Genomic DNA, 13599 nt, shown 5'->3' with positions numbered 1-13599 from the left:
GGAGAGAGAAGTTGAGAGATGGGGTTCACGGGGCCACGTTCATGTTCCAGGGGGACCTGGGGTCCTGAAAGTGGGGGGCACAGGCTTGGCTGGGCGCTGGGGTGGGGTCCCAGAGAACTGGGGGCCTGGAGTTGACCAGACCAAACGGAGTAGATAGAAGGGGGCGGTGGGCGGGCATGAAGGTGAGATGGGCTGTAAGAGAACCAGGTCTTCGGGGGCCCCGTGAAGAGGGGGCGCAGCGCTGGGCAGTGGAGGCGGAAGGGAGGGGTGCGGTCTGGGCGCAGCACAGCCCCAGGGCACCCCCACTTTCCTTCTGGACCCCCAAGCTAGCCCCGATGGGAACTTGGGCTCCTGCGAAGGGGCTGCGGGCGGGATGGGAGCCTGCGTGGGACCAACCCTCGGTGCCCAGCCGTGCCCCCCTCTCTCAGATCGGGGCGCGGGACCCCACAAGCAGCAGGTCCGCCCGCCCCTGCGCCCCGGCGGCCCGGCTCGCCCCGGGGCCACCGGCCACTCCCAGCCCGCCTTTAGCTCCGGAGCCCGCAAGCCCACCCCCCTCCCGGAGCACCACCGGGGACTTGGGGGGAGACCCCCCAGGGCCTTCCTGGGGACCCTCTCCGCTCCGGGCCCCCACACCGAGCCGCAACCATCCCCCAGGACAAAGGACACGGGAGAGACACGGGGGTGATTTTTGGCAGCTGAGATTAGGAAGGCCGGAGCCGGGGAGGGAGGCAGGCCGGGCGGCGGGAAGAGCTGGAGCTGGATTCCGGATCCGGCGCCTTGCACCCGCCCTGCGCACTTGGGGTGGGGAGTGGGCAGGTGGGGGCGGGGAGGGGGCCAGGTCAGCCGGGGCCCCGGGTGTGTGTGTGGTGGGGGGGGGTCCCAAATGTCAGACTCCCACTCAGCCTTCTGGGAAGGAAGGAGGCTGGCGGGGTAGCAACCCAGATTTGGGTTCCCATTTCCTTGGACCGGGCTCAGCCAAGTTCTAGAAATAGCCCGAAGCCCGGAGCGGAGGGGAAGAGGCTGGGGGGGGGGGGGGAGCGTCCGCGGGGCAGAGGAATGAAATCTCCCCTCGGGCCCCCTTCCTCATCCTCAGAACCCTGCAGCCACCGCCCCCCACCCCTCGCTGCCAAGCTCTTCCCCCCACTTTCCCCCAGCTACCAGGACTCCCTTCCACAGTGCCCCGGGAGCGCCCCACCCCCCAACTTTGTTCCCAGACTCCTCCCTCCCCTCACGCCTCCCTCCTGCATTTCCTCCCAGCAGCTTCTCAGTTCTCTCTCCCACTGGGCCCGGGCCCAGGCCCTTCTCAACTCCCTCGCAGGCAGCTCTCCCTCCCTCATTTTCTTTTTTTTTTTTTTTAAACCACAAAGGCGCAGGCCGGGGAAGGTGCAAAACCCGAGCCTGAAAAAAATAATACAGCCAGCCTAGGGGAGCAACAGGGGGTAAAAAAAATAAATAAATAGAAAGAGAGGCTCGGCGGGGTGGGGTGGGGGGGAGCTGGACCCTGCCCTGCCTTCCCCTCCCCTGCCGCCCCTACCTGCGGGTCAGCCCCAGGGTGCCTCTGGCAGACGCACCCCACCACGTCTCCCCCCCCCCCCCCAGCTCCCCACCACCCACTGGTCTCCAGGCAACGGCACAAAGGGAAAGCGGAGAGCGGGGCCTGGAGCCGGGCGGGCCGGCTGTAACCCAATCTGAGACGGTACCTGGCAGCCGAGGGCGCGCGGCGAGGCCCCGGGAGAGGTAGGGTAGGGCAGAGGTTAGCGCCCGCGGCCGCAGCAGCCGGAGTCGCGCGGCGCCGTCCGGACCGCAGGGCGGGGGGGGGGCTCCGGGGCCACCTGGGACGCCCCTCCCCGGGCAGCGCGCCCAGGAGACGATGGCCGGACGCTCTGCGGACTGGGGCGAGCCGGGGTGTCAGGAGCCCGGGAAGGCGGAGAGGAGAGAAACGGGCCTGCCCCCCCCACTCCGAGCCAGAACCCCCTTCCTCCCTCCCCCCCCCCCCAGCCCCAGAGCGGGGCAGGATGGCGCGGACAGCTGAGAGCAGGAGTGAGGAGGAACCAGGACGCCCACGGAGGGCCGGACCCTTGGTCCTCCCTGCCCACCCCCAGTGGGGGCCCGCGGGGTCCCGCAGAACCTTGGCTCCCCCTAGTGGCCAGCGCCCCCCACAACCCCTGCAGGCCCCGCAGGGCGCGGGCATCCCGGGCTTGGCAGCGCCGGGCTCCGCGGAAGCAGCGAAACCCCGAGGTCTGGGGCCCCTTCAGGCCCTAAGTTTTCCATTTGTTTGTTTTTGCTGCCGCACCACCAGGCAGCCTCTGCTGCCCCGTGAACCTCCAGCTTCCCGGAGGCCCTTTCCTGACGCTCCTGGGACCCATTCCTCTTTCCCAGCTCCCCATCGTGCAGGGGTGCCAACCACACTGGGTGCCAGCCCACACGCGTCCGGCCTCCACTCTAGCCCCTGCGTGTGCGTGATGCCGATGACCAAATCCTGGGCCTCTTCCCTAGCAAGCACACACCCTGCCGCGGAGTTTCACCCCCAAAGCACCCGAACCCTTCTGGGAGTCTAAAACGCCTTTGCACCAGTGCTGGTGAGCTAGTACAGCCGGCTAGATGGGCAAGATGCTGACCTTGCAAATCTGACCTCTGGCATCCCAGAGGGAGTGCCCTCAGGAGTGGTCCCTGAGTGTAGATCCAGGAGTAAGCCCTCCCAGGTGTGTCCAAAACATGAAATAAGGGCTGGAGAGATAGCACAGCGGGTAGGGCGTTTGCCTTGCACGCGGCCGACCCAGGTTCAAATCCCAGCATCCCATATGGTCCCCTGAGCACAGCCAGGGGTAATTCCTGAGTGCAAAGCCAGGAGTAACCCCTGTGCATCGCCAGGTGTGACCCCAAAAAGCAAAAAAAAAAAAAAAAAAACATGAAATAAATAAAATTTCATTGCACACACATCCTTGGCTACTTGTGGGGATTTCTTCAACCCTACATGGAGAACTAATTTCCCTGGATCCTGGGTCCTGGGGCCAGGCTGCTGAGAAGGGTGGTATCTGTCTGTCTGTCTCTCTTCCTTCTCTCTCTCTCTCTCTCTCTCTCTCTCTCTCTCTCTCTCTCTCTCTCTCTCTCTCTCTCTCTCTCTCTGTCACACCCAGAGATGCTTACTGGCTCTGCACTCAGGAATCACTCCTGGCAGTGCTCAGAGGACCCTATGGGATGCCGGGGATCCAACCCGGGTCGGCCTCGTGCAAAGCAAATGCCATTACTCCAGCCCCGCTCTCAGCAAGCAATTCTGCCCTCTTTGTCTCCCCCAGAGCCTGCCCTAGCGCTCGCTGGTCCCCACCGCCCCCCATGCCCAGGGCTGCACTCTCCGCCCTCCACCAGTGAGACCGCTTACACACAGGCGCTGGATTCAGATTTTAATGGGGCTCATTCCACGCCACGGAGGTGGCGGCAGCGATGGAACACGGCAGAGGGGCAGAGTCGGCGCTGGTGCAGCTGGAGGGAGAATGAGGAAGCCAGGGCTGGGGAGAGATTTGGAGGGGAGGTTCCCCCACCACCTGGAGCACAGCCCCACCTCAGGACCCCAACCCCCACCAAGGCTTCAGTGCAGGGCCACTGTGCAACCGAAATGGACATCCAGGCTCTTCCTGGTTCCCATCCCACTCACGCCCACCCCGGGCCTGTCCAGACCCACAGTGGCCTGAATGACAGAGACCGGCCCCTCGGTTCCACCAGCTGGAGGCCCTACGGTTCTGGGACATGAGGCATCAACAGGATGAACGGGAAGTGAACGAATGAATGAATGAGGGAGTGAAGGAATGAAATCCCACCAGACTCTGAGCAAGCAGGCCCGCGCAGCCCATCTCAGCGGTTCCGTGGAACTGGCAGGAGGCCCGTGGCCATGAACCACATGACCCCCGACCCCCACACCCGGCCATGCTCCCGCCACAGACCCTGGTCCTCCATCCACAAGCCCCCCTAAGACCTCACCCCACCCTGGCCAGTTTTGGAGGAGAGAAAAAAATAAAAAAAGGATGGAAGGAGAAGGAGAGATGAAGCCCAGACACAGCGAGCGCACGAGAGAGCAGGGGCTGGACAAGCCAATAGGCAGCGCGGTAGGGTCGGGCAGCCGGGCGTCTGGGGCGCAGGCACAGAGCAGGGGCGCGGGGGGCTTCCCGGAGGAGGAGAGAGAGGCCCGAGTGTCCAGGCCCCGAGGGGCGTCACAGCACGCTGGGGTTGCGGAAATTGTGGCCGGCGAAGCGCGCTTCGTCCCCCAGCTCCTCTTCGATTCTGACAGACAGGAGCCTAGAGTGAGGCAGGGGGCCTACGAGGACCCCCCCGCTGTCCCTGCTCAGGAGACCCCCAGCCTCGCCCAACCTGCTCCTGGGTCCTGCCCAAGGTGCGTATGCCCAGACTTTGCCACGTGACCTTGAGGCGTCTGTGGGTCAGCCCCCGCCTCCCCCGTGCACCCACCTTTCAAAAACAACTAAACACAAACCCCTCCCCATCTGCTGCTGCCTCACCCCTGGGCCCTGGGGACAGGGGTGGGGGGTCAACAGCATCCCACCCTCGAGGCCGGACCCTCCAAGACCCCAGGGGCTGGAGCGATAGCACAGCAGGGAGGGCATTTGCCTTGCATGCGGCCGACCGGGGTTCGATTCCCAGCATCCCATAGGGTCCCCTGAGCACCGCCAGGAATCATTCCTGAGCGCACGAGCCAGGAGGAACCCCTGTGCATCGCCGGGTGTGACCCCAAAAAAGGAAAAAAAAAAAAAGACCCTCCAAGACCTCAGACTCCCTCACCTCATGAGCTGGTTGTACTTCGCCAGACGCTCCGAACGGCAGGGGGCGCCAGTCTTGATCTGAAACACCCCAGCACCAGCACTCAGGGGCTGACCCTTCCCGAGGCCCCCAGGGGAGGTTTCTCTTCCCTTGAACGTCCCAGGCATCCCCCACCCCCACCAAGCACCGGGAAGGACAGTCTCACCTCGGCCTGGACCCCAATGCGCCCCCCTCCGCCCCCTCCCCGGCCCCCTGCACCCACCTGGCCCGTGCACAGCCCCACCACCAGGTCAGCGATGAAGGTGTCCTCCGTCTCCCCGGAGCGGTGGCTCACCATGACACCCCAGCCATTCTCCTGTGCCAGCTTGCACCTGCAATTGCACCCCAGCACTGACCACGCCCACCAGGCGCTGGCCAGGGGAAGGTTCTAGAAACATCTGCAGGGACGTTGCTGGGGAGGGGAAGGGGGAAGTGGGCATGGTGGGGGGGCAGCGCTGAGATGGGTGGGATGCCTGCAGGGCCCCTCTGGTCTGGGCCGAGGTCGAGAGATCTGGCCTGAGCACTTGTGAGGGATGCTCTGAGAGTGTGTGTGTGTGTGTGTGTGAGTGCAGAAGTGTGCGGGGCGCGTCTCAGAGAACCGGGGGCTGCCTAGGGGAGGGACTCACGCCTGGATGGCCTCGGTGACCGAGCCGATCTGGTTGACCTTGAGCAGCAGACAGTTGCAGGCCTTTTCCTCCACGGCCCGCTCGATCCTCTTGGGGTTGGTCACGGTCAGGTCATCCCCCACGATCTGGATCCCCACGTTGGCCGTGAACTTGGACCAGGCAGCCCAGTCGTCCTGGTCAAACGGGTCCTCGATGGAGACCACTGTGGGCAGAGCCGGGGTGAGGCCGGTCTCTGGGCCTGGGTCCCGCAAACGGACAGCAGCCCCAGGGGGCCCGCTGGGTCTGCTCAGCCACCTCCTGCCTCCCGCCCCACCAATATGTCAGCCTGACTGATTTTGCTCCTTTTAGTTTGTCCTTTTGGAGCCACACCCGGTGACGCTCAGGGCTTCCTGGGCTCTGCGCTCAGGACATCCCTCCTGGCTGTGCTTGGGGGACCACGTGGGATACGGGGGACCAACCTAACCCACGTGGGCTGCACGCAAGGCAAGCACCCTGCCCACTGTACTCTGATCCCTCTGCTTTTTAAAAAAATTAATTTAATTTTAATTAATTTTAATTTTAATTAATTTTTTTAAATTTCAGAGCCCACCCACTTGGCCAACTGCTGGCTCAAACCCAGCAGCTCTGGGGACCCCGGGAACCTCAGCTTGGGGCCATCCCAGGGGTACTCGGGTACCATGCAGCTCCAGGAACGGGGCCTGGTGCTCTGCATGGCAGACAGTGCTGGAGCCCTCAGAGCTAACTCCCTGGCCCTGGTTTGGGTGGGTTTTTTCTTGGGGGGGGGTCACAGGAGCCACCCCAGTGGTGCTCAAGGGACCCGATGGCAGCAGGGATGAAACCCGGAACTCCTGTATGCCAAGCCTGTGCCCCTGCCCTTCGGGCCACCTCTGGGACCCTGATTCTGGGTTTGATTTTTCATGAAACCACATGTGCTGGAGAGAGGACAGCGGGGACGGTGCATGCCTTCCATGCCGCTGACCCCAGAGATTGACCCCAGCATCCCCTAGGGTCCCCTGTGTATGGCCAGGGATGCACAGCGGCAGGAGCGGCCTACTCAACAACAGCCAGGCCCATGACCCTCCGCACCATCTAGCCCACCCGCCTCTTTCTTCGTGTCTGTGGCGGGCCGTACTCAGAGACGCTCAGGGCTTACTCCTGGGGTCTGCACCCAGGGTCTGCACTCTGCAAAGGGATCATTCCTGGCTGGCGTCCAGCTTGTGGGGGGGAGGGGCCCGCATATGTAGTGCCGGGAATTGAACCCAGGTCCGCTGAGTGCAAATGTGCCCTCCCCACTGTCTTATCTCCAGCCCCCGGCACATTCCTCTTTTGCTTCATCTTTCTTGTTTTGTTTTTTCCTTTTTGTGTCACACCCGGCATTGCACAGGGGTTACTCCTGGCTCTGCACTCAGGAATGACTTCTGGCGGTGCTCAGGGGACCCTGTGGGATGCTGGAAATCGAACCCAGGTGGGCCGTGTACAAGGCAAACGCCCTCCCCGCTGTGCTATCGCTCCAGCCCCATAGTTTTCTTGTTCTTAGGCCATAGTGGGGCTATTCCCAGCTCAGCACCTGGGGGATCACTGTCAGTCCTGGGGAACCCTGCAACGCCAGGGATCCAAGGTCTCCTGCATGCACGGCAAGTGCTCAGCCCTGGCTGGCTCTCTCTGCCTTGCGCTTCGCCATTTGCAGTGAAACCCTTTGAGCTACACTTCCTCCCCTTTCTCTCTCCTCTCTCCCCTTCTCCTCCATCTTTCTCTTTTCACCCTCTCCCCTTCTTTTTCCTTTTTCCTTTTTTGTGGCTTTTTGGGTCACACCCGGCGATGCTCTGGAGTTACTCCTGGCTCTGCACTCAGGAACTGCTCCTGGCAGTGCTCGGGGGACCATATGGGATGCCTGTTTGCTTGCAAGCCAAATGCCCTCCCCACTGTACGATCGCTCCGACACCTCCCCCTCCCCTTCTTCCTCCTCTCTCTCCCTCCCTCCTCTCTCCCCCTTTCTCTCCGGTCTCCACTCTCTCCTCTCCCCACACCTCTTGCCTTCCAGAAGAGTCGGAAGAGGAGGGCCTGAGCAATAGCAGAGTGGGCAGACTCCTGGCCAAACTGGGGTTCCATCTCCAGCACCCCATATGGCCTCCTGGGCCCTGCCAGGAGTGAGCCAGGAGTAAACCTGAGCACTGCTGGGTGTGGCCCCAAGACACACAACAAAGACAGAATAGGAAGAGAATAACTCAACACTCTCTCCTCTGCACACGTCACTTCCGCCTCCATCAGCAGCCACCGTTTTTTGGGTTTTTTTTTTGTTTGTTTGCTTTTTGGGGTCACACCCAGCGATGCTCAGGCGTTCCTCCTGGCTCATGCACTCAGGAATTACTCCTGGCGGTGCTTGGGGGACCCTATGGGATGCCGGGAATCAAACCTGGGTCGAACCAAACCTGGGTCAGCCGCGTGCAAGGCAAACGCCCTCCCTGCTGTGCTATCGCTCCAGCCACCAGCAGCCACTGTTTTATCAACCTGAACCCCACCCCTTTCTCCCCGCCCTCCACCCCCCTTCCCTCCAAAGCCATCCCAGGATGGCAGCAGCATCAGAGCACCTGACTTCCAGGTGGCACAGAGAGGGGCTCTCAAACCCTGTCTCTGCCCAGGCTCCTGATCTCCTTGCTGGGCCTCGGGTGCTCCTTGGACCCCTCCACCAGGCACCCGAACCAGCCCCCAATTCCAGAGACGCCTCCATGTGGTCCAGCGTGCCCCCACCCCACCCCGTCCTGCCTCCAAGCCCCCTGGCTCTCACCAGGATAGTCCCTGACAAAGTCCTGGTAAAGGCTTCCCAGCTGGTCCCCACTGATGTATCGAGAAGGATCCGCGGGCGACTTGAAGTCCAAGTCGTATTTGCCATTGCGGTAAAACTCGGAGGCGGCGACGTCCATGCCGATGACGATCTTCTCCGTGTAGCCCGCCTTGTCGATGGCTTCCTTCACCAGCTCCAGCGCTGGGGGGGGACAACGGCCAGGTTAGTGGCAGGAAGAAGGGCCAGGCAGGATGCGGGAGGGAGGGGTGCAGGGCAGCGGGCGGGCTGCTGGGAGTCGGGGGGGGGGGGCAGGTCAGGGTTGTGCCGGGGCTGGGCAGCAGAGGACTTCTCTTCACAGTCATTTAACGGTCCTGGGGTTGGAACCCTGGGGCTCCCTCATGAGAGGCTTCTCTCCGATTGCTGAGTCACACCCCCAGCCCAGTTCTAGTGCTTCATCATCGTGATTTATTTATTTATTTGCTTTTTGGGTCACACCCAGCGATGCTCAGGGGTTACTCCTGGCTTTGCACTCCTGGCGGTGCTCGGGGGACCCTATGGGATGCTGGGAATCGAACCCAGGTCGGCCGTGTGCAAGGCAGATGCCCTCCCCGCTGTGCTATCACTCCGGCCCCTATTTTTTCTTTTTTTTTGGGGGGGAATGAGAGATGGGGGCACACCTGGCAGTGTTCAGGGCTCCTCCTGGCTCTGCACTCAGGAATGACTCCCGGTGGTGCTCGGGGGGGCCCTATGGGGTGCTGGGGGTCGATCCTTGTCAGCCGTGTGCAAGGCCAGCAACCTCCCAGCTGGACTCCAGCCCCAGTTGTGGCGATTTTTTTCCCACGGCTTTTTTGGGGTTTTTTTTTGTTTGTTTGGGGGCCACACCTGGCACTGCTCAGGGCTTACTCTTGGCTCTATGCCCCGGGATCACTCCTGGCTGGCTTAGGGGACCATATGGGCTGCTAGGGATGGAACCAGGCCAGCGGCTTGCAGGGCAAGTGTCCTACCCACTGCACTATCTTCCTGGCCCCTCCCCAGCAGTGCTCATGAGTCCCTTCCAACTGCTTGGTGAGGTGTTGGAGATTGGACCCAGGGCTCCCACATGCTGTGCTACTTCCCAGGGGCCAAATCAGTGTCTGTTGGCTTGGTTTGGGCTGTGCCCAGTGGTGCTGAAGAAGGACTACTCCTGGCTCTGCACTCAGGGGGGCTGCCGGGCCTCCCCCCTGTACAACAAGCACGCAACTTTTTTTTTTTTTTTTTGCTTTTTGTATAACACTTGGTGATGCTCAGGATTACTCCTGGCTCTGCACTCGAGAATTCCTTCTGGAGGTGCTGGGGGCACCCTACGGAACCCCGGGTCGGCTGCGTGCAAGGTAAATACCCTCCCTGCTCAACTATCCTTCTGGCCCAGGACTCAACCTTTTGTGCTATCTCAACCTCCTCCGTGTTTGTTTGGTTTTTTTTTGGTTTTTGGGTCACACCTGGCAATGCACAGGGGTTACTCCTGGCTCTGCACTCAGGAATCACTCCTGGCAGTGCTCAGGGGACCATATGGGATACTCGGATTTGAACCCGGGTCGGCCTCGTGCAAGGCAAGCGCCCTACCCTCTGTGCTATCACTCCAGCCCCCCTCCTCCATGTTTTTTTGTGTTTGGTTTGGGAGCCATACCCAGCTGTGTTCCGGGCTGCCTCCTGTCTCTGGGGTCAGGGGTCAAGACTGGCAGGGGACTGTCTATGTGGTGCCAGGCATGAACTCGGGTCGCCCACAGGCACGGCGAGTTCCTTACCCGCGACACCGTGGCTCTGGCCCCAAGTTGGTGGGTTTTTTTGTTTTTTGTTTGGAAGTAGCTGTCATTTCTGGACGTCTACGTCACCTAGGTATTTTGCACCTACGACCTCTCTATCTCTTTGAACCCTCACAATGGGGCTCTGAGGTAGCTGCTGCTCTTATTCCTACCAAGTAGGAATAGGGAGGGCACTTGCCATTGCACAGGGTCGATGCAGGTTCGACCCCCGGCATCGCCTAGGGTCCCCCGAGCACCACCAGGAGTGATTCCTGAGTGCAGAACCGGAAGTAACCCCTGAGCATCACCAGGTGTGCCCCCTGATTCTCCCCCTTTCCCCCCCAAAAAAATAACCATAAAAGGTGAAGCTCAGGGGGCTGGAGAGAGCATACAGAGGTAAAGGGGCTTGCTCTGCACCCCAGTCTGAACCCCTGGCATTGTAATTGGTCCCCTGGGCACAGAGAACCAGGAATCAGCCCTGAGCACCTTTGGGTGTGGCCCCCCCACAATGGAAGGGAGTCCCGGGCTAGGGGCGAGGAGTGGAGAGCCGAAGCCAGAGGGTCCCAGCCTCACCTTCACTGTTTTCCAGGATGTTGGGGGCGAAGCCGCCTTCGTCTCCCACGTTGGTGGCATCCTTGCCGTACTTGTCCTTGATGACCCCCTTCAGCGTGTGGTAGACCTCCGCGCCCAGCCGCATGGCATCCCGAAAGCTCTCGGCGCCCACCGGGAGAATCATAAACTCCTGCATGGCCAGTTTGTTCCCCGCGTGCGAGCCTCCGTTGATGACGTTGAAGGCCTGGGGGACCCGGGAGGGGGTGTCGCCCTCAGGATCCCAAACACCCCCCCCCTCGGCTGGCTTCCCAGGCCCCGTGTCCTGCCCTGCCCTGCCTGTCCCTGCCCCCTCCCCTCTCTCCCAGCTTGCCTCCTCCAGGCAGCCCCCTCACCGGCACGGGCAGGATGAGGTCCGAGTTCCCGGCCAGCTGGGCAATGTGGCGATACAGGGGCAAGTCCCGCTGGGCCGCGCCCGCCTTGCACACGGCTAGCGACACGCCCAGGATGGCGTTGGCCCCGAACTTGGCTGTGGAGGGGGTGGGGACAGAGGAAGAACCCCAAATGAGCCCAAACGTCCCCCCTGCCTCGCACCCGCACCCCCACATCAGTCCCCGCATGCTGCCTGTGGTCTTTCTCAGGACATTTGTCCATCCTCGGGACAAGGGACCGAGGCGGGGCACAGGCCACTCCGCTCAGGGGCCGGCCAGCCCTTCCCACTGGGCCCCCCTCCCGGAGGCCTCCCCCGGCCCTGAGGAAGCCCCCAAAGTGCAGACCCCCAACGGCCCCACAAACACTTGCATTTGTTCTCGGTCCCGTCCAGCTCCAGCATCAGGTTGTCCAGCTTCTCCTGTTCTACCACGGAGATGCCCTGTGGGCAGGACCCCCGTGACTGACCCCAGGTGGCCGCGGGGCCTTCAGCTACAGGCTCACATCCGGTCCACCTGGCTTCCTGTGTCAGCAATAACCGCCCCCACCCCGGGGGTGGGGGTCCCCGGGGACTCTAAAGGGTCTTGGCCCTGGCCTCCCCCCATCCCCGTCCAGGGTTCCCGCCTGGGTCCTGGGGCCTCACCGAGCTGATGAGGGCAGGCGCGATGGTGCTGTTGATGTGGTCCACGGCCTTCAGGACCCCTGGGAGAGACAGAGAGGTCGGGCAGAGAGAGGAGGGGGAGGCAGGCCGGACAGGAGCAGGGCAGGGCACAGAGGAGGAGGAGGAGGAGGAGGAGCAGGAAGCACACGCAGGGCGGGCCTCACCTTTGCCGAGGTAGCGCTGTTTGTCCCCATCCCTGAGCTCCAGGGCCTCATAGATGCCCGTGGAGGCCCCACTGGGCACCGCAGCCCGGAAGAGGCCTGCAAGAGGAACAGGGAGGAACACGGAGACCATTTTCCTTCAGTCTTCGAGCTCCAGAACCTAGCCAGTACTCCCCCCCACGTACACACAGCTCCCACGGGCACACGCTCATGCGCACACACACACACACACACACACGCATACGGGCCAGTGCACAAAGGTGTGCAAGCATTTGAATGTTCTCCCAGTGGAGGCCTGACTCTCAACCGAGGGCCTGCAGAAACCGCCAGGAGTGTGGTACATGTGTGTGCACACACGTACACACACAGGTGCACACACAGTCATGCAAAGGCAAGACACTCACAGAGCGCAGGGCCCTGCCTGCCTGCCTCCTGGACCCCCTCGATCCAGGCCTGGGAGCCAAGCCCAGGCCCCCTGCCCCGGTGGGCCCCAAGGAAGCCATGACACCCCAGGCCAGACCCGGGCAGCATGGGGTGCTGTGGTGTGGCCGGGGCCCCTCCTGTTACCTTTGGCCGTGTGGAGATCCACCTCCACCGTGGGGTTCCCACGGGAGTCCAGGATCTCCCGGGCCCAGATCTTCTTGATGGACATGATGGCTGGGATCTCCTTGGGTGCAAAGCCAGGAAGGAGAAAGATTAAGAGGTCCAGGGAGGGGGGCGGGGGCCTGCAGACCGTGGGCAGGCTGGGAAAAAGGTTACTGCAGTGGGTGGGGGGTGGGGAGGAGCCGCCTGCAGTAGAAGGGACCTCCCCCCCCACGGGGAGAGAAGGTCAATGCAGTGAGGAAGGGGGAGGTCACTGCAGTGGGGAGCAGTGGGGAGGCACAGGGGTGAGGCGGAGAGGGGCGGCCTCCGCAGTGGAGGGGGTGGGCGCCGCGGGGTTCCCTCGCCCTTCAGCGGCACGGCAGCCGCCTGGCGGGGTTCCCCGACCCCCTCCGAGCCAAATGGCTGCCAGGCTGGTACTTCTCGGAGCCGGGCCGCCCCTCCAGAAGCCCCATCCCACCCAAACTTCACAGCCCAACCCCCCCGCCCCCCCCCCCCCGCTCCGGACCCGATCTCTCCCGGGCCTGCGCCCCTCCTCCTCCCGAGGGATGTACAGTAGAGAGGGGGGCGGGGGAGAGGGTCCCCGGGGTGCCGTGAGGAGGAACGAAGAGAAACAAGGATGGGCGGGGGGGGGGGGGCGGCTGCAGGCTGGGCCCAACTTCCCCCACCCCCAAACTCTCCTCCTCCTCCTCCTCCTCCTCCTCCCCCTCCTCCTCCTCGCCCCCCTCCCCGGGAGCGCGGAGAAAGAGCGACGGGGCGGAGCGGGGGCGAGGTGGGGGAGTGGGCGCGGGGGCGCCGAGGCTAGACGCGCACGGTCCCCAGAGACCCCCGGCGGGGCACCGGGGAGGGGCCTGGGCGCGGCGCAGTTAGAAACAGGTGCGGGGAGGAGGGGGCGCGGGCAGAAGCGCCGAGAAGGGTCGGGGCGGGGGCGGGGGCGGGGGCGCAGGTGGCGGAGCAGGTGCGCGGCGCGGGGCCCGGGGCGAGGGACGCGCGCAGGGGGGCGGCGGGGGCGTCGCGGGGGCCCGGGGGGCTTCACCTCCCGGCTGCAGACTCGGCTGCGGCGGCGGCGGCGGCGCGGAGGGCGCGGGAGCGGCGGCGGCGGCGGCGGCTGCGGCTCCCGGGCGGCGGGCGGGGGGCGGGCGGGGGGCGGCGCCGATAGGACCGGGCGGGCGCATGTGACCCGGAGCCCCCGATGAGTCAGGAG

At 63.5% G+C, this 13599-nt stretch overlaps 1 protein-coding gene across 1 annotated transcript; it reads right to left on the bottom strand.

Moving 5' to 3' along the window:
* Positions 1-3388: 3388 nt before the first annotated feature.
* ENO2 (enolase 2) lies at positions 3389-13533 on the bottom strand. Its single transcript, XM_055142531.1, has 12 exons — positions 13432-13533; positions 12363-12462; positions 11799-11894; positions 11617-11675; positions 11346-11415; positions 10940-11073; positions 10569-10791; positions 8218-8415; positions 5433-5634; positions 5030-5138; positions 4789-4847; positions 3389-4275 (listed from the first exon to the last, which is right to left on the bottom strand). The coding sequence occupies exons 2-12, from the start codon at positions 12445-12447 to the stop codon at positions 4206-4208; spliced, it is 1305 nt and encodes a 434-aa protein (XP_054998506.1). The 5' UTR covers positions 12448-12462; positions 13432-13533; the 3' UTR covers positions 3389-4205.
* Between the last annotated feature and the right edge of the window lie 66 nt (positions 13534-13599).

This window comes from Sorex araneus, chromosome 6 (genome assembly GCF_027595985.1).
Source record: "Sorex araneus isolate mSorAra2 chromosome 6, mSorAra2.pri, whole genome shotgun sequence".
Classification (NCBI taxonomy): Eukaryota; Metazoa; Chordata; class Mammalia; order Eulipotyphla; family Soricidae; genus Sorex; species Sorex araneus.
The sequence above is the reverse complement of the archived record's forward strand: the minus strand, read 5'-3'. Positions and strand labels throughout refer to the sequence as shown.

What these genes read in the sequence shown, in the direction of transcription:
- ENO2 (XM_055142531.1), bottom strand. Translation starts at nt 12,447, where the DNA reads ATGTCCATCAAGAAGATCTGGGCCCGGGAGATCCTGGACTCCCGTGGG. An exon ending in GGATCTCCACACGGCCAAAG is followed by an intron (nt 11,895 to 12,362) that starts GTAACAGGAGGG and finishes TTCCTCTTGCAG; the next exon opens with GCCTCTTCCGGGCTGCGGTG. An exon ending in ACCTCATCCTGCCCGTGCCG is followed by an intron (nt 10,792 to 10,939) that starts GTGAGGGGGCTG and finishes CGGGTCCCCCAG; the next exon opens with GCCTTCAACGTCATCAACGG.